The 23603-nt window shown below is 47.7% G+C and overlaps 1 protein-coding gene across 1 annotated transcript in view; it reads right to left on the bottom strand.

Moving 5' to 3' along the window:
- ELMO3 (engulfment and cell motility 3) overlaps positions 1-23603 on the bottom strand; it is a 987719-nt gene that overhangs the window by 871931 nt on the left and 92185 nt on the right. Inside the window, exon 4 of the mRNA XM_030203739.1 lies at positions 20806-20878. Within this exon, the coding sequence (XP_030059599.1) occupies positions 20806-20878 (73 nt within the window). The remainder of the gene's footprint in view (positions 1-20805; positions 20879-23603) is intronic.

The following is a 23603-nucleotide window of genomic DNA, read 5'->3' as shown; positions in this document are numbered from 1 at the left end:
GCCCTGGCCACATAGGAGCCGCAAACCGAGGCCTGCAAACTCAAGGCGGCCGCTTCAAAGGCTAACTTTAAGGCCACTTCCAATTTCCTGTCCTGTGAATCCTTAAGGGTAGAGCCACCTTCCACCGGCAAAGCCGTCTTTTTTGTCACAGCAGTGATTAGAGAGTCCACTGCCGGCCAGCGCAAGGCCTTCTGTTCACCCTCTGGCAGAGGGTACAGACGAGTCATGGCCCTGGCTACCTTGAGGCTCGCCTCAGGAGAATCCCATTGAGCCAAAATTAGAGTCTTCATGGCTTCATGGATGTGGAAGGTCCTGGAAGGGCGCTTGGTTCCCAACATAATAGCGGAACCCGCCGAGGCTGAAGGAGGGCCTTCCTCCGGAGAGGAAATACTCAAGATGCTCATAGCCTGAACAGGTTAGGCAATTCCTCTGAGCGAAAAAGCCGCGTTGGAGAGGGGTCATCTCCACCATCAGGGTGAGGATCAGCCTCCTCCAAAGAATCCCCAAGGGACCTTTGGGAGAACTCAGAAACGCTGCCCTCATCTACATCAGAGGAGACAGAGTTCCCCCAAGACCTGAAGATTCACCCGAGGGCGCTTGATCAGGGAAGCCTCTTCCCCCATATCTGACAGGGGAGCAGGAGCAGCGTTTTGCAGTTTAAAGGCCTAATGCAGCAACAAAATAAACTCGGGAGAGAAACCACCCTGTTTGTGCACCTCTGCAACCTGGGCAACAGCCCTAGAGGAACTCTCAACCTCCACTCCATAGAGTGGGGGAGAGGCGAGCTGCGCATCCAAAATGGCGTCCGGCGCGTCATTCCGTGAAGGAGCCGCGCGGGAAGCATGGCGCTTAAATCGCCATCTTCTTACCGCCGCCCAACTCAAAGGCGGCCATACCAGAGGCCGTCCGAGCTGCATGGGTGGCCGACGTCGGAAGGGCGGACATCGGGGGATGGGTGCCTAAGGCGGGAAAGGCCGCCGACGCCCCAGCGGAGGAAAAACCGGCTAAATCAGCAAAGTCCGGAAGGGCGCCCAAAAAGGGCTTCTCTGCCTCCGATCCCTGCACCTCCCCAGTAGCCGCGCAATCGCAGTCCGGGGAGCGCTTTTTCGCGCCCTTACCATCCGACGTCATGATCCACGAGGGAAACGTTTGGGGAACCCCCTGCCCGCTAGGAAAAGGTAAAATTACCTGCTTCTTGCTCCGAGCTGCAACGAATTGTGTCCCAGTGAGCAGCTGCAAGTAAAATCTTTTCTGCTTCAAGATTGTTATGTTTTGTTTTGGGTTTTTTTTAACGGAGCCAGCGGGAGGGGGAGAAAAGGAGGGACCTGGCACCACCAGGTTTGCACTTGCTCACGAAGAGCCCTCAACCCCAGGTACTCAACAAAGCCTAAGTAAATAGGCGTGGAGACCAAGCCAGAGCTGCTGCATGTGACCACACACCTGCTAGACAGACAGAATACTGAGGATTTCCTGGTAGCACATGACCACATATAGAGAGGCAAAAGATTGCTCTCTATCGCCACCTGCTGGTAGATGGACACAACCCACCAGTCAATGGATTGATCTGCTTGATGATATGGAAGGTGGTCTTTATATGCCATCATTTACTGTGTTACTATGAGCCAGCCAATGGAAAAAGCACTGAGGATAGAGCACTTGAAGGCAGCTCTAGTCACAGGAAGGAAGGAGACGAATTGGGGGAAGTTCCTGTACGATACAAGTGAAGTTTCTGCATGTGATGGGGGAGGGGGGAGGGGTGCAGAAAAGAAATGAAAACCCCCCAAAATAGCCCAATAACTTTCTATGGGAGAAGGCGTTCCAACAAATGCAGCATACATACAGTGAATCACTGCAACATAGTAATTAAGAAATTGCTCCTTTCAAATTGACCTCCCCTCTTATCTCTTTTCCTATTCATAGACGCACAGAAAGCCAACAGAGATACAGATACACACACTATACAACCGCATGTATGTACATATACATATGCAAGCAGGCACACACAAACAAAACAAACACATACCAAACATGCAAAACAGATGTATACACAGGCACCACTCATACAGACATGTGTATGCATGGATATACACATACATTATGGACAGAGGGAAAGAGAAAGAGGGATGGGATGATATACTGCCTTTCTGTGATTACAATCAACGTACCTGGGCCAGAGTCACAAGGAGCAGTAATGGGAATCAAATCTGGTTCCCCTGGTTCTTAAGCTTCTATTATTTATTTATTTGCTGCATTTGTATCCCACATTTTCCCACCTATTTGCAGGCTCAATGTGGCTTACATTATGCAGCATAGGCGATCACCATTAATGGAATGAGAAGTACAGAGTAACCATTAGGCTACTCCTCCAGCCCAGGAGGGGCTGTAAAGAGTTCCGTGAGCCATGCTGTGCATGCTTTCGTCACTTGCATATCTCCTCCCAACCATCTCTTCGCCAAACCAAAAAGCCCTAACATTTTTATAGACTTTCTCCATAGGGAACCATGTCTCTGTATTAGCAACAATATCCCAGTGTTTCTCAAACATCAGGGCTAACAAATCTTGAGCCTTACAATGTTTGTGCTCATTGGTTTCCGTGTGTTGTGGGTTCAGATTGCTTTCTATATTAACTTTACCTTCCCCCCTTCTGTCATGTTTTTGCTGGGGGTGACTTTCGGAATTCCCTTGCTTCCTATTGTCACTCACGCCCTCTCATTTAAATGTCTGGAAACATACTGTTTTAATTTATCCCCAAGGAACCTTTTTCCTGTCACAGAAAGATGTAGCCCATCATTACAGTACAGCCTGTTATTTTTCCACATGCTACCTCATTCTCCTATGTATTTGAAACCTCCTTCTTTACACTAAGCTTCAAGCCATTTATTGAACTCCTCTGTTTTACACAGTCTTTCCTCTCCTTTCCCATATGTAGGAATAACTTAAGAAAAAGCTGCACTCCGAATCAAAGGCTTGAGTTCCTCCCCAAGCTTCTGAAATGTTCTCTGTGCTCCAAACTTGCTATTGTTGACCAGTTCATCTGTCTCCAAGTGAATTTCAATATCAGTATTAGAATCTTTACTCTATTCTCGGATCACATTCAGTGTTTGGTTGGTACTTCTGGTAGCAGAGGATCCTGGAAAGCATTTCACTAGATTTGGACTCTTAAACTGTGTTCCTATATTAACACCTCTTTTAATGGAGTCTCTTAACAGTAAGAGTTTCCTGCTTTGTGCTGATCTATCATTGTTTTCGGAATGTCTTGAATTGAGTTACATTGCTTGCTTCTGGCTCTTCCTCAGTACTTCTTTTCTGAGCTTCATAATGCTCCAATGCAGCAAAGGAATTATATACGGCAAAGGTTGGGAAGGTGAATGTCTCTGTGACACAGGTCTTAGTTTATCTAAGCCTACTGTTACCCATCTATTACTTTTTTGCTTTATTCTCTGTGGCACTGCTGGTAGCAAACTGACTGAGAACTGGGTAGTCCTGGATGCTTCCTTAATTGAAGTCAGTTCTCTCTTGAGTTTGTTGATTTCATCTTTCATAGCAGATATTTAGAGACTGATGGGGCAAGCTCTAAGGTACCAGATAGTTTGCCTTAGGACTAAGGCGCAACATATATTGCATTGAATAAAAGAAGTGTTGATATGCTTAACAAGTCTGAAATGTACTAAGTTAAGATATATCGTAAGTAGGATTTTCCAATAGAGGGTTTAATGAAGATAACTGTCTCTTGGTTTTCAAATATAGGGAGAGCTTACTTAGGGGTGGGCAGGGAGGGACTATAAAGTCAGAAGGACAGAAATATAGTAACTTATAGGAACCAGTAGATCTCCAAGTCAGAGGAAATGAAGTTTTGTTCTGTTTTTTTTTTTTTAATATGGGTAGATGGAGGTAAAGTCAGAAGATTAAAAGAAATCTATTAAGAATGGCACAAAGGGAAGACAGCAATTTAGAATGTATGAAACAATCCAAAGCACAAATTTGAAAGTATATAAATTCAAAATATCTTAGCTTCAGGCTTGCACTGCTTTTCAGGATTTCAACCGCTCCAGGAAGCAGCCCCTCCTTTAAATAAAGAATCTTAGTAGACACCAGGTACAATGGAAGCCAAATTAATTAAATTAAGCTTCAATCAACTATGCAGTAGGAAGATTTAAAAAAAAAAAAAAAAAGCCACAGATCTGGAAGTACAGCATCCTTAAACAAGGAATTCCCACATCTATATAAATAATTCTCACCTCCAACATTCTGAAGCTCAGTCTGTGGCAGGGAAACACTGAAGCCCTGCACTGTTGGTAGGCTAGGCTGTCAGCACCACTCACTCTCACTCATGCACCACTCACTGTCACTCATAGACCCGCCCTCAGCCACACCCCTTCTGCACAACCCCAACGTTCTAATGAAGCTGCAACTTCCGAGGTGGTGTAGATCGGAATTTTTCCCCATGAGTGTCTGCCCTGCCCTTGCGTCAAAACGTCATGATGTCGAGGGCAGAGCAAGGTAAAATTATGTATCATACCTGATAATTTTCTTTCCATTAATCATAGCTGATCAATCCATAGACTGGTGAATCCAGACTGCCCCAATTTGACTGCCCCTATCGGACCGACCGTTCACTTGTCTATTAGATTGTAAGCTCTTTGAGCAGGGACTGTCTCTCTTTGTTAAATTGTACAGCGCTGCGTAACCCTAGTAGCGCTCTAGAAATGTTAAGTAGTAGTAGTAGTAGTAGTTGTGTCCATCTACCAGCAGGTGGAGATAGAGAGCAAACTTTTGCCTCCCTATATGTGGTCATGTGCTGCCGGAAACTCCTCAGTATGTCGATATCAAAGCTCCATCCACAGGACTCAGCACTTAGAGAATTACACCCACGAAGGGACACTCTGCCCAGCTCACCACCGCCGAAACGGGGAGAGGGGAATTAACCCAGCTCATCCCCACACAAGTGGGGGAGGGGAATCCGTCCAGCTCATCCCCGCGGAGCGGGGGAGGGACACCACACCCGCCGATGCGGGGGGATCTGGCTTATCCTGCAACCGCAACCGCGGGAGGAGCTGACTGACCCTAACACCGCCGAAGCGGGAGGGGTACAAAGCTGCCCTACAGCCGCACGAAGCGGGAGGGAGTGCCGGCAGAAATTAAATCTCAATCCAGCCCCGTAAAACGGAGGGGAGAGGAATGCAGCAGCTCACTGTAACACAAACTCGTCTCAACTCTTGAAGAATCCAAGTGAAAAAACTTGAACACGAAGTCCTCCTGAAGTAACTGAAGACTAAACTTGAACCTAAAATTCAACCAGAATATAAACAGTACAGATATCTGGGAGGGGCTATGGATTGATCAGCTATGATTAATGGAAAGAAAATTATCAGGTATGATACATAATTTTACCTTCCATATCATCAAGCTGATCAATCCATAGACTGGTGGGATGTACCGAAGCAGTACTCACCCAGGGCGGGACATTGAAATCCCTGACCTCAACACTAAAGCTCCAAACCGGGCCTCCGCCCGTGCAGCCACAGTCAAGCGGTAATGCTTGGAGAATGTATGAGCCAAAGCCCAAGTTGCCGCCTTGCATATCTCTTCCAAGGAGACGGACCCGGCCTCTGCCACCGAGGCCGCCTGAGCTCTAGTGGAGTGAGCCTTCAGCTGGATAGGCGGCACCTTCCCCGCGGCCACATAAGCCGCTGCAATGGCTTCCTTGACCCATCTTGCCACTGTAGGCTTAACAGCCTGCAGACCCTTACGAGGACCTGCAAACAGGACAAACAGATGATCCGATTTCCGGAAATCATTGGTCACTTCCAAGTATCTGATGATGACTCGTCTCACATCCAGATATTTAAGAGCAGAGTACTCCTCTGGGTAGTCCTCCCTACGAAAGGAAGGGAGACAGAGCTGCTGATTCACATGGAAGCGAGAAACAATCTTGGGCAGGAAGGAAGGCACTGTGCGAATAGTCACTCCTGCCTCAGTGAACTGCAGAAAGGGCTCTCGACATGAGAGCGCCTGGAGCTCGGAAACTCTTCTGGCTGAAGTGATAGCCACCAAAAAGACTGCTTTCAACGTCAGGTCTTTCAGAGATGCCCTCGACAAGGGTTCAAAAGGCGGCTTCTGCAATGCTCTTAGCACCAGGTTGAGATTCCACGCAGGCACCACTGAGTGCAGAGGAGGGCGCAGGTGATTAACTCCCTTGAGAAAGCGCACCACATCTGGCTGCGAAGCCAGGGAAGCACCCTTCAGGCGGCCCCTGAAGCAAGCCAGAGCCGCTACCTGGACTTTAAGGGAACTGAGCGACAGGCCTTTCTCCAGACCTTCTTGCAGGAACGCCAACACTGAAGAAATTGGAGCAGTGAAGGGAGAAAGTGAGCCTGCTTCACACCACGCTGCAAATATACGCCAAACCCTGGCGTAAGCAGTAGAAATAGAGAGCTTCCTCGCTCTCAGCATAGTGGCGATGACCTTGTCTGAGAAGCCCTTCTTTCTCAGACGCTGCCGCTCAATAGCCAGGCCGTAAGACCAAAGGGGGAGGGATCCTCCATCACCACGGGACCCTGATGTAACAGGCCTTGCTCCACTGGCAGCCGCAGAGGATCGTCGACTGAGAGCCTGATCAAGTCCGCATACCAGGGACGTCTGGGCCAATCCGGACCCACCAGGATTACCCTGCCGGGATGTTTTGCCACCCGGTCTAGCACCCTGCCCAACATGGGCCAGGGCGGGAACACATAGAGAAGCTCTTGAGTCGGCCACTGTTGGAGAAGAGCATCTACTCCCAGGGATCGAAGGTCCCGTCCTCTGCTGAAAAAGCGCGGCACTTGGCAATTGGCCGATGACGCCATCAGATCTAGGCTCGGCTGGCCCCAGCGCTTCGTGATGTCCAAGAACGCCTGAGCAGATAGCTGCCACTCTCCGGGCTCCAAGGTATGGCGACTGAGAAAGTCCGCCTTCACATTCATGACTCCGGCAATGTGGGCCGCTGACAGCTGCTCCAGGTTCACTTCTGCCCACTGGCATAGATTCATAGCCTCCTTGGCTAGAGGGGCGCTCTTGGTACCTCCCTGGCGGTTGACATAGGCCACAGCCGTGGCATTGTCCGACAGGACCCGTACCGGCTTCAACACCAGTACCGGGATGAACTCCAAAAGCGCCAACCGAATGGCTCTGAGTTCCAGGAGGTTGATAGACCACTTTGCCTCTGCAGGAGACCAGAGCCCCTGCGCTGTCCTTCCCAAGCAGTGGGCTCCCCAGCCCGACAAAGAGGCGTCCGTCGTGACGACAATCCACTCCGGGGTCACCAGAGGCATTCCCGCAGACAACTTGTCTGTCTGCATCCACCAGCTCAGCGCCTTGCGCACTGCTGGGTCCAAGGGAAGGCGCACAGCATAATCCTCCGACATCGGAGTCCAGCGCTGCAGCAGAGATTGTTGTAGTGGTCTCATATGAGTCCTGGCCCAGGGCACTACTTCCATCGTGGCCGTCATAGAGCCCAACAGCTGCACATAGTCCCAAGCCCGAAGAGGAGAGGCTACTAGGAACTGGTCCACCTGAGCCTGAAGCTTGACAATCCGATTGTCTGGCAGGAACACTCTGCCCACTTGGGTGTCGAATCGAACTCCCAGATACTCCAGGGACTGAGTCGGGCGCAGCTGGCTTTTCTCCCAGTTGATGATCCATCCCAGGGAGCTCAAAAGAGCAACTACCCGGTCCACAGCTTTGCCGCACTCTGCATAAGAGGGGGCTCGGATCAACCAGTCGTCCAGATAAGGATGGACTTGTACTCCTTCCTTTCGCAGGAAGGCCGCGATAACCACCATTACTTTGGAAAAGGTCCGCGGAGCAGTAGCCAACCCGAACGGGAGGGCTCTGAACTGGAAGTGTCGGCCCAGGACTGCAAAACGCAGAAAGCGTTGATGAGGAGGCCAGATGGGAATATGCAAGTACGCTTCCTTGATGTCCAAGGATGCCAGGTACTCCCCTGCCTTCACTGCCGCTATAACAGAGCGGAGAGTCTCCATGCGAAAGTGCCGCACTTTCAAGGCCCGATTGACCCCTTTGAGGTCGAGGATAGGCCGGACAGAACCTCCTTTCTTTGGTACCACAAAGTAAATGGAGTAACGCCCCTTGCCAAGCTGACTTTCTGGCACCGGAACGACCGCACCCAGGCGGATCAGATTGTCCAAAGTCTGCTGCACTGCCACAGCTTTGACCGGAGACTTGCAGGGAGAGAGTACAAACCCGTCTCTTAAGGGTCGGCAGAACTCTAGCTTGTAGCCGTCTCTGATGACTTCCAGCACCCAAGCGTCTGAAGTTATTGTGGTCCACTCGCCCAAAAACGAGGACAGCCGTCCTCCAATCTGCACTGGGGCGTGGACCAAGGCCCCGTCATTGGGTACGAGACCCTGGGGGAGGACCGGAGGGAGCACCCCCGGGACGGCGGTCTCTGCGAAAGGAATGCTGCTTGGGGGAGAAATTCCTCTTAAAGGAAGAGGGGGCAGAGGAACCCGACCTGCCCGGGCGGTACCGACGGGCTTCCTGAAACCGTCCTCTGGAGGTACCGGGACGAGTACTAGCCCGAGCCCTGACCTCTGGTAACTTCTTGCCCTTAGACGTGCCGAGATCGGTCACGATTTTGTCCAGCTCGACCCCAAAGAGCAGCTTGCCTTTAAAAGGCAATCTAGCCAGGCGGGATTTAGAGGCGTGGTCAGCAGACCAATGTTTCAGCCAAAGCCACCGCCGCGCAGAGATTGTCAGAGCCATGCCTTTAGCTGAGGCCCTCAAGACATCATACAGCAAGTCTGCCAAATAGGCTAAGCCCGATTCCAGGGCCGGCCAATCAGCCCTCAAGGAATGATCCGAGGGGGAAGCCCGCTGCACCATAGTCAGGCACGCCCTGGCCACATAGGAGCCGCAAACTGAGGCCTGCAAACTTAAGGCAGCCGCCTCAAAGGACGACCTTAAGGCCGCCTCCAATCTTCTGTCTTGGGCGTCCTTTAGGGCCGTGCCACCTTCCACCGGCAATGCCGTTTTCTTAGTCACCGCAGTGATTAAAGAATCCACAGTAGGCCACAGATAGGCCTCACGTTCACTTTCAGGCAAAGGATAGAGGCGGGACATAGCCCTAGCCACTTTAAGGCTCGCTTCAGGGACATCCCATTGAGCCGAAATTAAGGTGTGCATGGCATCATGCACTTGGAAGGTTCTAGGCGGGCGCTTCGTCCCCAGCATAATGGCAGAGCCAACAGGGGCTGAGGGAGAGACGTCCTCCGGAGAGGAAATCTTCAAAGTGTCCATGGCCTGTATCAACAGGTTGGGCAAATCCTCTGAGCTAAAAAGCCGCGCTGCAGAGGGGTCATCCGCTCCATCCGAGCGGGGATCCGTCTCCTCCAAGGAATCCGCAAAGGACCGTTGGGAGAACTCAGATACGCTGCCCTCATCTACATCGGAGGAGACAAAGTCCTCCAAGGCCTGGGAATCAACTCGAGGGTGTTTACCTCTGGGCACCTCAACCTCTTTACCAGACGAGGGAGCAGGGGCAGCGTTTTGCATAAGGAAGGCCTGATGCAGCAGCAAAACAAACTCGGGGGAGAAACCCCCCAGACTGTGCTCTTCCGCAGCCTGGGCTACAGCCCTAGACGCACCCTCAACCGGCGCTCGCAAGAGCGGGGGAGAGACATGCTGCGCATCCAAAATGGCGTCCGGCGCGACACTCCGCGAAGGAGCCGCGCGGGAAGAACGGCGCTTAACTTTAGCCGCTTTTGTGCCGTCGCCCAAATTAAGGGCGTTCATGGCATTAATGTCTCCAACCTCAAGGGCGGCCCAAGAAGAAGCCGTCCGAGCCGCGTGGCCGGCCAAGATGGCGGAGGCGAGGAGCGGGGGATGGGCGTATATGGCGGGAAAAACCGCCACGCCGGAGGAAGGACCGGGACATTCATCGGTCACGAAACTGTCACCCAACAAGGGCGAATCAGGCTTTAAGACCCCCGCATCCCCTCTAGAAGCGCTCAAGCGATCCGGGGAGCGACTCTTTGCGCCCTCGCCCTCCGACGCCATATGCCACGAGGAGAAGAATCGGGGAACCCCCTGCCCGCTATAAAAAGGTAAAAATTACCTGCTTGCCGCTCCGAGCTGTAACGACCTGGTGTCCCAGTGAGTAGCTGCAATAAACGTTTAAATAAACGTCGAAATAAACGCCTTTAAGGACATTCAAAATTTTTTTTTTTTAACGGAGCCAGCGGGAGGGGGGAGAAAAGGAGGGACCTGGCACCACCAGGTTTGCACTTGCTCAAAAGAGCCCTCAACCCCAGGCACTCAACAAAACCTAAGAATTAGGCTTGGAGGCCTAGCCAGAGCTGCTGCTGTGTGTGACCACCACCTGCTGAGATAGAGAACATACTGAGGAGTTTCCGGCAGCACATGACCACATATAGGGAGGCAAAAGTTTGCTCTCTATCTCCACCTGCTGGTAGATGGACACAACCCACCAGTCTATGGATTGATCAGCTTGATGATATGGAATGACACTTAACGAATACCATTGCTCACCCGCCCCGCCCTCCCGTCTAAACATAATGACGTCGAGGGCGGGTAACGATAAAACAAAATACAAAAGGACTTACTTGCCTCCGTAATGCCGACGCAAGTCGCAGAGCCACTAATTTTAAACACATTTTTAAAAGTGATGAAGCAAATAAAAAGTACTCCACAGCTGGCAGGAAGATTCAGAATGTGCGGGTAACGATAAAACAAAATACAAAAGGACTTACTTGCCTCCGCAATGCCGACGCAAGCCCCAGAGCCACTAATTTTAAACACATTTTTAAAAGTGATTAAGCAAATTAAAAGTACTCCACAGCTGGCAGGAAGATTCAGAATGTAAGGAAGCAATTTAAAACATTAAAACTTACCCAGTGTCACATTAAAACGCTACACAATAAATGCCGTCACTTGAAAAATTGCCAAAACTAAAAGCCAAAAGAACAGCTATCTTAAATCCAGTGAGTAACGTGATGACGTGTGGCCAAACATCCAATCAGCAGATGGTAAGCCCAAATTGACCCGCCTCCTGCAATAATAGTCTGAATGCAAGGGGCTACCATAACATCTCTAAAACAGTAGCAAAGGAATTTACTTTTTCTGAACTAACTAAACAATAGCGAATTTTTACACTATTTGGGTTGAAACTTCAAAAGTACTGCTCCCCCATTATAAAACGTTGCAAAACACATGAACATTAATTAGATCCTTATTGATCAACCAATGCAAATAGATCATAAATCTAATAAAATTGTGCAACTCTCAAAAATGTAATGCTTGCAAATCTTTTTGATAAAATATAAAACCAGCTAACATTACAACATCTATATAAATAATTCTCACCTCCAACATTCTGAAGCTCAGTCTGTGGCACGGAAAAACTGAAGCCCTGCACTGTTGGTAGGCTAAGCTGTCAGCACCACTCACTCTCACTCATGCACCACTCACTGTCACTCATACACCAACCCTCAGCCATGCCCCATCCGCACATAATTCACAACCCCTGCGTTCTAATGAAGCTGCAACTTCCGAGGTTGTGTACATCGGAATTTTCCCACATGACTGTCTACCCCGCCTTCGCGTCACATCGAGGGCGGAGCTATGACACTTTACGAATAGACACACACACCTGCCAATGGTGCTGCAGGAACAGGCACTAACTGCGAGGGAGGGGCATGGAAAACACTGCAACTGGGATGCAAAACACTACAACTGGGAGGGGGGGCCCTGCCACTAACTGTCATTCTCACACACACACTGTCGCGCCCAGTCTCACTGTCTCTGTTACGCACACTCACACATTCACTCTCTCTCTATCACACACTCACTCTCACACACACTCTGTAAAACACACACACTCTGAGGAAAATCTGGCTAGCGCCCGTTTCATTGCTTTCAGAAACGGGCCTTTTTTACTAGTAAAAAAATAAAACACAAGGCAAAAGTACAGTTTAAAGTCAGTACAGTTTAAAGTCAGAAGGACAGAAAAATAGTAACATATAGGAACCAGTAGATCTACAAGTCAGAGGAAAGGAAGTTTTTTTTTTTTGTTTTATTTTTAAATATAGGATAGATAGAGGTAAAGTCAGCAGATTACATGGCAACTGAAAAAAATAAAAACACAAGCCAGGAAACTTGAATGAGCTTGGAAAAAAATAAAAGACGAACACACACTCAATGCATGGAAACAAATACAAAGAAAATACAAATACACAAGACAGACCAAAAGGTCATACTATAAAACTAAAATAGGGCCAGATTATAAAGACACAAACAAATTATACCAACTCATGAACTACTAGACATCACCTTGGTCACCACAACCAATACAGACATCCCATCTATCTGCAGACAACCTTGCTAAATAATTCAATGAAAAAATTGCAAACCTACGTAACACGCTACCTCAGGACAACACTGATATCGAAAATTTCATCACTGGTTTGGACCCAACCCCTGGTGAATTTCCAGCGGACCGAACCTGGTCAAACTTCGCTCTCCTCACCACGGAAACAGTCACCCAGGCGATTAATAGGTTCTCCAACTCTCACTGTAAATTGGAAACCTGCCCCAGCTACCTAATAAAATCCGCCCCCACCGCTTCATAGCAGACCTTACATCCCACTTAAACTACATGCTTCAACAAGGTCTCTTCCCTAAGGAAAATGGCAACATCCTACTCGCCCCAATACCAAAAGATCCCAAGAAAAAATCAAACGAAATCACTAACTACTGCCCAGTAGCATCAATCACACTGGTGATCAAACTGATGGAAAGAATGGTAACCAAACAACTTACTGATTATATAAACAAATTCACAATATTACATGAATCACAATCAAGATTTCGCCCCCTCCATAGCACTGAAACAGTACCCTCCTAGCCACATTCAAGCAGGAAATAGCAACAGGAAGCATACTTCTCCTCCAATTCGACATGTCCAGTGCGTTCGACATGGTAAACCATAAAATACTACTAAGACTCCTAGATTACTTTCAGAATGGCGGACACATACTTAGTTGGATCAAGGGTTTCCTAACCACTAGAACATATCAAGTGAAATTAACCTCAAACATATCACCACCGTGGAAAGCAGAATGCGGAGTACCTCAAGGATCAGCCCAGTTTGGGCATAAGTGAAGGAAATGCAATCTGCTAGCCAATTTGAAATGGTACGTTTCCAGAAAGAGACTCCCATTCTATTGGGATCAAATGATACAAAACTTTGGGCGGACTGTCTGAATGGGCTTGTCCGCTCCAGATAGAAGGACAATGCTCCTTTGCAGTCCAATGTGTGCAACGGACGTTCAGCAGGGTGGGTATGAGCTCAGGGAAAAAATGTTGGCAAGACAATTGACTGGTTCATATGGAACTCTGACACCACCTTCGGCAAGAACGTAGAGTGAGTGCGGAAGACTACTCTGTTGTGATGAAATTTAGTATAGGGAGCGTGGGCTACCAAGGCTTGAAGCTCACTGACCCTATGAGCTGAAGTAACAGCAACCAAGAAACTGACCTTCCAGGTCAAGTACTTCAGATGTCAGGAATTCAGTGGCTCAAAAGGAGGTTTCATCAGCTGGGTGAGACCGACGTTGAGATCCCATGACACTGTTGAAGGTTTGACAGGGGGCTTTGACAAAAGCAAACCTCTCATGAAGCGAACAACTAAAGGCTGTGCAGAGATAGGCTGACCTTCTACACGCTGATGGTAAGCACTGATTGCACTAAGATGAACCCTTACGGAGTTGGTCTTGAGACCAGACTCTGACAAGTGTAGAAGGTATTCAAGCAGGGTCTGTGTAGGACAAGAGCGAGGATCTAAGGCCTTGCTATCACACCAGACGGTAAACCTCCTCCATTGGAAAGAATAACACTGCTTCGTGGAATCTTTCCTGGAAGCAAGCAAAACCCGGGAGACACCCTCAGAGAGACCCAAAGAGGCGCATTCTATGCTCTCAACATCCAGGCCGTGAGAGCCAGAGACTGGAGGCTGGGATGCAGAAGCGCTCCCTCGTTCTGAGTTATGAGGGTCGGAAAACACTCCAATCTCCACGGTTCTTCTAAAGATAATTCCAGAAGAAGAGGGAACCAAACCTGGCGCGGCCAGAAGGGAGCAATCAGAATCATGGTTCCTCGGTCTTGCTTGAGTTTCAGCAGAGTCTTCCCCACCAGAGGTATGGGAGGATGCGCATACAGAAGACCCTCCCCCAAACTGAGGAGAAAGGCATCTGTCACTAGTCTGTCGTGGGCCTGAAGTCTGGAACAGAACTGAGGGACCTTGTGATTGAGCTGAGTGGCAAAAAGATCCACCAAGGGGGTGCCCCACACTTGGAAGATCTTGTGCACCACGTGCGAGTTGAGTGATCACTCGTGCGGTTGCATTATCCTGCTCAATCTGTCGGCCAGACTGTTGTTTACGCCTGCCAGATACATGGCCTGGAAAAACATGCCTCGACGACGGGCCCAAAGCCACATCTGGACGGCTTCCCGACACAGGGCGAGATCCGGTGCCCCCCTGCTTGTTGACGTAGTGCATGGCAACCTGGTTGTCTGTCTGAATTTGGATAATTTGGTTGGACAGCCGATCTCTGAAAGCCTTTAGAGCATTCCAGATCACTCGCAACTCCAGGAGATTGATCTGGAGACCTGATTCCTGGAGGGACCAAAGTCCTTGAGTGTGAAGCCCATCTACATGCGCTCCCCACCCCAGGAGAGATGCATCCGTCGTCAGCACTTTTTGTGGCAGAGGAATTTGGAATGGGCATCCCAAGGTCAAATTGGATCGAATGGTCCACCACCAAAGAGAGTTGCAAAACCCGATGGACAATTGGATCACATCCTCTAGATTCCCAAAAGCTTGGTACCACTGGGAAGCTAGGGTCCACTGAGCTGATCTCATATGAAAGCGTGCCATGGGAGTCACATGGACTGTGGAGGCCATATGGCCCAGAAGTCTCAACATCTGCCTAGCTGTGACCTGCTGCGACGCCCTGACCATGGAAACGAGACACAAAAGATTGTCTGCCCTCGTCTCGGGAAGATAGGAATGAGCTGTCTTTGAGTCCAGCAGAGCTCCTATGAATTCTAGTTTTTGAACTGGAAGGAGATGGGACTTTGGGTAATTTAAAACAAACCCGAGTAGCTCCAGAAGATGAATAGTCATCTGCATGGACTGCAGAGCTCCTGCCTCTGAGGTGTTCTTCACCAGCCAGTCGTCGAGGTAAGGAATCACATGCACCCCCAATCTGCGTAGCGACGCTGCGACCACTGCCAGGCCATTTTGTAAAAACCTGGGGTGCCGAGGCCAGACCAAAAGGCAGCACACAATACTGGAAGTGTTGTGTTCCGAGACGAAATCGAAGATACTTCCTGTGAGTGGGAAGTATCGGAATGTGGGTGTAAGCATCCTTTAAGTGCAGAGAGCATAGCCAATTGTTTTCCTGAATCATGGGAAGAAGGGTGCCCAGGGAAAGCATCCTGAACTTTTCTCAAACCAGGAATTTGTTCAGGGCCCTTAGGTCTAGGATGGGACGCATCCCCCCCCCCCCCCCCCCCCCGTTTTCTTTTGCACAAGGAAGTACCTGGAATACAATACCAGTTCTTCTTGCCCAGGTGGAACGGGCTCGACCGCATTGGCCTTGAGAAGGGCGGAGAGTTCCTCTGCAAGTACCTGTCTGTGCTGGGAGCTGAAAGATTGAGCTCCCGGTGGGCAATTTGGAGGTATAGAAGTCAAATTGAGGGTGTATCCTAACTGGACTATTTGAAGAACCCACCGGTCGGAGGTTATGAGAGGCCACCTTTGGTGAAAAAATGTTAACCTCCCCCCGACTGGTAAGTCGTCCGGCACGGACACGTTTACTGCGGCTATGCTCTTCCGGAGCCAGTCAAAAGCCCGTCCCTTGCTTTTGCTGGGGAGCTGCAGGGGCCCGTTTAGGCGCACGCTGTTGACGAGAACGAGCTCACTGGGGCTGAGCCTGAGAAGGCTGTCGGGCAGGTGGAGTGTACCTACTTATTTTAAGAATAGGGAGCACTTCTCCTTCCCCTGAAAAAACGTCTACCAGTTGAGGTAGATGCTGAAGGCACCCGGTGGGAAAGATTGTCGAGGGCGGTGACCCGCTGGTTGAGCTGTTCTACAACCTGCTCAACCTTCTTGCCAAAAATGTTATCCCCCTGGCAAGGAACATCCTCAAGCCGCTGCTGGGTCCTACTTTCCAGGTCAGAGGCAAGCAGCCATGAGAGTCTGCGCATCACTATACCTTGAGCAGCGGACCTGGAGACAACATCAAAAGTGTCATAAGCACCCCTGGACAGGAATTTACGACACGCCTTCAGCTGCCTAACCACCTCCTGAAAACGTCTGGCCTGCTCCGCAGGGAGCTTATCTACCAGGTCCGCCAGTTGCTTCACATTGTTCCGCATATGGATGCTCGTATAGAGCTGGTACAACCGGATCTTGGACATGAGCATGGAGGACTGATAGGCCTTCCTCCAAAAGGAGTCGAGAGTTCTAGATTCCCGCCCCAGGGGCGCTGAGGTGAAATCTCTAGAACTTCCAGCTCTCTTCAGGGCAGAGTCCACAACCATAGAGTCGTGAGGTAACTGGGTCCTCATCAACTCAGGTTCTCCATGGACCCTATACTGTGACTCAATCTTCTTAGGGATGGTTGGATTAGATAAGGGTTTCGTCCAGTTCCTAAGCAAAGTTTCCTTGAGAACCTTATGCAAAGGAGCCATGGATGACTCCTTAGGTAGTGAAGGATAGTCAAGGACCTCGAGCATCTCAGCCCTGGGCTCATCCTCAGTAACCACCGGGAAGGGAATACCCACAGACATTTCTCAGACAAAGGAGGAGAAAGAAAGACTCTTCGGTGGAGAAAGCTTTCTTTCAGGAGAGGGAGTGGGGTCAGAAGGAAGACCACAAGACTCCTCGGATGAGAAATACCTGGAATCCTCTTCCTCCCCCCACGAGGCCTCCTCTTCGCTGTCGGACAAAAGCTCTTGAACAGCAGTCCGAAATCAGGCCCGTCTCGACTCCGAGGAACGATGTCCTCGATGGTGTCGTCGAGAAGTCGATTCCCTCGGCGGCGTCAGCGATGAAGCTCCCTCCAACGACATCGACAGGGAGTCAACCTGGATGTCAGCCGAAGCCGATGCCGCAAGCGGTACAGGTGTCGGATGCCGCAAGTGGTACCGGTGTCGGGGACCACACCACAGGCAAAGAGCCAGCCAGCGCTTCTGTCAACGGTACCAATGGCGCAAGCACCGTCGGTACCAGTACAGACTGGCACATCAGCCCTTTCAGAAGACCCGGAAGAACGGCTTGGAGGTGCTCATCCAGAGTCTCTACCGGAAAAGGCAAGGAAGCCGGTGCAGGAGTCAGAGACAGAACCTGTAAAGGACAAGGAGGCGGTACCGGCCTGTCCATCGACCGACGCATCGACACCTCTTGAATAGAGGGGGAGCGGTCCTCCTGGCGTCAACACTTCTCGGGTGCCGATTCCCTCGACGCCCCAGAGCCCCAGGTACCATGTCGAGAAGGAGACTGGTGCCGATGCTTCTTGGCCTTCACCCAAGGCATGGCATCAGTACCCCTCAGTACCAACGAGGAGGACGTCGAATCCAAATGCCTCCTCGGGGTCGGGTCCGATGATGGTCGGTCGCGATGGGCCTGCGAAGCAGGAGCCTTCAAGACAGGTGGAGACTCACTCGACGGCTCACTACTCCCAGTGTGCAGATGTCTGCGGACAGCCATTACCTGCACTCCCGAGGTCGATGCCTGCTCCGGTGCCGACATCGACACCGCCAAACTCGGTACCTCTGTCGACGCCAAAGTACCAGGCAAAGATCCAAACAGTTGTTCCCGTTGAGTTTGTCTCGCCGCTTGTGTCCACTTTTTAAGACTGAGACACAATTTACAGGCGGCTGGGCGATGTTCGGGCCCAAGGCACTGAATACACCACACGTGTGGATCAGAACCCGAGATGGCCCAGTTGCAGCAACGATGGTCCTAAGAAACAAAATGGCAAGCGATCCGCACAATCCAACGTGGAGACAAACAAAGCAGATCAATCAGTGATATGGTTCAAAACTTTATTTTCAGAGATTCGCCCGACACAGACTGTGTTTCGCCCACAAGGGCTGCGTCAGGGGCTAATAGTCCAAGCAGGACATGAGATTGAAACGTAAAAAACCAGCAGGGTGCTTTCCTCAATCAAGGTGAGGACATCAGCTCAATACACAGGGTAAGTCTGGTCGCATCTCTCAGCTGCTGGAAAAAAAAGTCATTGATGGTGTCAAAAGTAAAGGCACAAAAAAAAACTGGGGAAAAAAACCCGAACGGGCAGCGTAAGACGGCCGCAACGGCAGCGAAACGAAACTTAGGCGGCCACAAACTAGAAGACTAACGGACCCTCCTTTTTTAAATTTTTTTTTACAGAACAGCTCAACGGAGCCAAAGAAGAATAAAGAGAATAAAGATAGAAGAAAAAATACACAAAAAACGCGCAAAAAAACGAATGCTTCTCAGGACACGCTGAGAGGGACGAAAAAACAGTCTCTCTCATCCGCGGACAAAAAGAAACTGATGTCCCCGCAAGATGGGCGGGAAGGTGGCTGCGCATGCGCGGTGCGCACAACCGAAGGTTCTAGCAAACGTTTGTTGCTAGGAAGATTTCCGGACCTCAGGGCTGCCGTGGACGTCACCCATCAGTGAGAACAAGCAGCCTGCTTGTCCTCGGAGAATCCACAGTTCCATCAATAATATGTCCATAGCCTGGTAATTACCTTCCTGGCTTTTAGAGGGATCCCTCTCTCCCATCTTCCAGGTAATCTCCTCCAGCAGGCTTCAGGCTTTCCAGGTTCCCATCTTCTCTCTTGTCTTGGAGGGCGCTCTTTATAGGGTGGCCAATAATCCACCCCATCTCTTTAGGCCCCTCCCCCTGGTTCCAGAAAGGTCCAGGCCCATAAAACTCTCTTCACCTGTCTCTCCCCAACTCTGACCACTCCCTTAGTGGCCCCTTCCGGAAAAACAGGTCCTGTATCCTGAGCACCCCCTAGCTGTCCCTCCAGGTCATTACGAGGACGTACCTCTCTTGGCTCCCTCTAGTAACCAGAGTGGGCATTTTCCCGACTTTCTGTAGGAAAGCGACCTCTGGCGGCCTCCTCAGGGTAGGGCAGTCCTGTGTTTATCACAGCGTGAAACCATTCTTCCCGAGGGAAACATTTCGCAACTTGATACAATCAATGGTACTAAGCCATGTAGACTACTGCAACGGAATTTATGCGGGATGCAAAGAACAAATTATAAAGAAACTTCAGACCGCTCAAAACACGGCAGCTAGGCTCATATTTGGAAAAACAAGATTCGAACGCGCCCAACCCCTCCAAGAAAAACTGCACTGCCTCCCAATCAAAGAACGTATTGCTTTCAAAATCTGCACCCTGGTTCATAAAATTATCTACGGCGAAGCCCCAGGATACATGACAGACCTCATAGACCTACCAACCAGAAACACAACAGGATCAACACGAACATACCTAAACCTCCACTACCCTAGCTGCAAAGGACTCAAATACAAATCAACCTATGCATCCAGCTTTTCCTACATAAGCACGCAACTATGGAACGCATTACCAAAAGCCGTGAAAACAACTTATGATCACCTAAATTTCCGGAAATCATTAAAAACTAACCTGTTCAAAAAGGCATACCCTACCGACCCAACTTAAATGCCTGTACTCTGCAATACAACGAAACCAAAGCTAGTAATGGCCATATAATAACTCTTCCTCTCTACGATTCCTTAATGTGTCTGTACACATGAACCTTATTCTACCACAAAATTACTGTATTTGTTCATACAGGAATTGGCAAACGCCTTTACGGTACTATGTAAGCCACACTGCGCCTGCAAATAGGTGGGAAAATGTGGGATACAAATGTAATAAATAAATAAACACCAGTGATTGAGAAGCAGTGCTGGGCAGACTTCTACGGTCTGTGCCTTGATCGTGGCTGGACAGGTTCAGCTTCCATAACTGGAGAATAAGGTCAGTGCCAGGCAGACTTCTATGGTCTGTGCCCTGAAAACTGGGAAGGACAAACCAGGATCAAGTATACATATTATACCTTATACTATGAGTTCATCTTGTTGGGCAGACTAGATGGACCATATAGGTCTTTATCTGCCATCATCTACTATTTTACTATGAAGCTGGCTCTCCCCTTTATCATTTTGGTTGCCCTTCTCTGTTCCTTTTCTAGTTCTACTATACTGTTTTTGAAATTTGGCAACTAGAGCTGCGCACAGTACTCAAGGTGTGGTCATATCATGGATTGATACAGAAGCACTATGATATTTTCTGTAATATTCTCCATTACTTTTCTAAAAAATTCTAATATTCTATTTGCTTTTTAGACATGCAGCACACTGAGCCCATAATTTTAATGAATTGTTCACAGTGATGCCAAGATCTTTTTCCTGGGTAATGATTCAATACAGAACCCGGAATGTGTACCTATAATTTGGATTAAGTTTCCCTATGTGCATCGCTGTGCACTTCTACACATTAAATTTCAAAAGCTGAGGAAATTGTCATTAGGTCATATGGAAGCAAATACTGCTAGGAAGCAAGAAAACAAAATCTGCATGATCAGTATTTCTCATGTAGAGAAGTGGAATAGGAAGAATGTAAAAGTCTGGAGAGGCCAAGGGAGGGGAATAACAAAAACTAAAAGGTGAAGAGGAGAGTACAAAGCTATCTCACCGTCTCTGTGATGTATGTCTGCTGTCCATCCACATACTGCAAAGCATATTGTTCTGAGTTATTGATATTCCATCTGCAGTAATTAAAGAAACTGTCAGGACCATACCATCTCCTCTTCTACCAGATCCATTGAGAATAGACCCATGTCAGGCCACTTCTCCCTTATCAAAAATTATTAGGGCAATTTTAAATGGATTTCTGTGAGTAAATGGGTGTTTACCCACAGAAAAAGATCCTTCTGAAACTGCCCCAGGCCCTCAGCAGAGAAAGTATACATCCTACCAACAGCACACATGACTTTTCATATGTTTTTATGGGCAGGCCCAGGGCTGGCTCTAAGTTTTCTACCATCCTAAGGAAGCAATTTTTGGCAGCTACCCTCTGCTAATTTTGTTGGTCTTTGTCTAAGCCTGCACTTTGCAATTTGTTTTAACTAACATTACAACTTTTCAATGAACAGAATTGATTGTATCTACATTAATTTATAGTTAATACATATTAAATCACATTTTGTGCACTAAACCTTTTAAGACATGTTGGGACAAAATTAATGTATGCTAATAAACACATCCCTAGTCTTTACTTGTCAAAACAATGGATGAAAAACTGTCCTGGAAATGTACCACTCCAAGTATGTGTTTGCTTTGCTCATGCCTTCAGACAGCTAATATATAGCGAAACTCTGGCCACAGTCGGTGTGTTGGACTGATTACTTACATGTGACATTTTCCCTGCATCTGAAAGTTGAAGCTAAGTTTAAAATTGAGTTTATCATTTTTTTAGCATCTTTTGTACTATAAGAAATGAAAAGGTGTTTTATGCCGATGAAGACAAAGGAACCCATGATTTCTTCCAACCTATGTTACTATATATAACTATTTGGGTTGGAGGTTGGGTTTCAGAGGCTTTTTCTTTTTCATAGAGTTTAAAGTTTGATGCACTTCACAGAACAAAAGTCCATTTTGAAGTACAAATTTTGCTTTCATTAAAGAGAGAAATATTGTTGTGTGCTTTGCAACTTCCTACAGCCAGCCCTTAGCAGGTCTTAAAAATTAAGTATAGGGGATTTCATTTTCAAATGACCACAACTGCTCTTCCTTCATTTTATCCACATGCTCTACTTCTGCAAAACATATAAATTACATACATCATATGACACAGACCCACAGATGCATTTTCAAAACATCATTTTTTCAATCCCTTTTAACTACTCTACTCTCTCACTAATCATGAGTTTATAAAACTGCAATTTCTCTTCTGTTAAATATTTTGGCATTCCTCTATGTTGCTATTTGTTTTATGACCGTAAACCACTTTGTTGTACCCTCTAAAGGCAATACAGTAAAAACTGAATAAACCATACAATTCAATTCCAAACGAGCAGGGACTGTAAAAAAGATAGAAACCAAAAATGTATATTAAAAACTTTTATTAAAGAGAAATAAAAAACAGTGATCACATGAATATTTAAGATGATGTGCATTGTTCAATTTTGTATGTGGACTGTTTCTATTTGGGAAAAATATGTTTTTGGATTAGCAGACTATAAAACTATTAATATAAATAAATATATTTCAACATGGTCATGTTTTGGCTTTCATCTGCATCAGGATAAAACATCAAAAATCCATAAAAATAACTACATCTTGTTTTACTAAAATACTATAAAATGTTGGAATTATTTTGCAAATACCAAATGTGAATATGATGAAAAGTGTTGAAACATCATTAGCTGGAAAATGTGATGAAACTAGGGCATGCTGTCAGCAATGCACAGATCAATTAGTTTTGTAAAGCAAAATATAGTCGTATGTTTTTATGGATTTTTTATTTGATGTTTCACCCCTGATGCACACGAAAGCAAAAATATGGACGTGCTATAATTTATTTATATCAATCTTACAGTCAGAATCAGGGCTGGCATCTGGCACATGCAACTTTCATTCTCAACTATCCAGGGATTTTTTTTCCTCTATTTCATATATCCACCTATCTTACTGTAGCCCAGTCACTGAAGCGATAACCCTCTGTCAGCAACCTGCATCAAGTGGTATCAGGACATCTGGATTTACCTATGAGAAGACAGCTACAGCAATGTGAAAAGGCTCCCCCTTCTCCTGATTTCCCCTATTATGACATATATGTCACACTGAATAGGTTTTGATCTTTAAATGAAATGCAATATTAAACAATGGAAACAACAGTTTTTACTGTATTTCTTCATTTAAGGGACAAAGGGGCTCTTTTACTAAAGCTTAGTGTGTACTAATAGACATGAATGTGTGCTAAATGCTGGATGTTCTATTTTATACCTATGGCATTCCACAGTAAGAACATCATACCAACAGTCAAACATGGTGGTAATGTGATGGTGTGAGGATGCTTTGCTGCCATTAGCGTCACACTAAGTTTTAGTAAAAGGGCCCCAAAGCTATTCAATACCCATATCATCCATGTGAAAAAGTAACTGCCCTTAAATTAATAACTGGCTGCACCACTTTTAGCAGCAATAATTGCAACCAAACACTTCCTATAATTGATATAAATCTTTCATATTGCTGTTGGGGAATCTTAGTACACTCTTCTTTTCACAACTGCTTTAATTCAGACATATTTGTAGGTTTTTGTGCACGAACTTCTTGTTTCAGGTCCTGCCTCAATATTTCTATTGGATTCAAGTCGGGGCTTTGACTAGACCAGTCCAAAACTTTAATTTTGTTTCTCCCTCAGCCATTCAGATGCAACTTGCTTTTGTGTTCTGGATCATTGTCTTGCTACATAACCATATTATGCTTCAC

This window comes from Microcaecilia unicolor, chromosome 5 (genome assembly GCF_901765095.1).
Source record: "Microcaecilia unicolor chromosome 5, aMicUni1.1, whole genome shotgun sequence".
NCBI lineage: Eukaryota > Metazoa > Chordata > Amphibia > Gymnophiona > Siphonopidae > Microcaecilia > Microcaecilia unicolor.
This window is presented reverse-complemented; position numbering and strand designations above follow the sequence as displayed.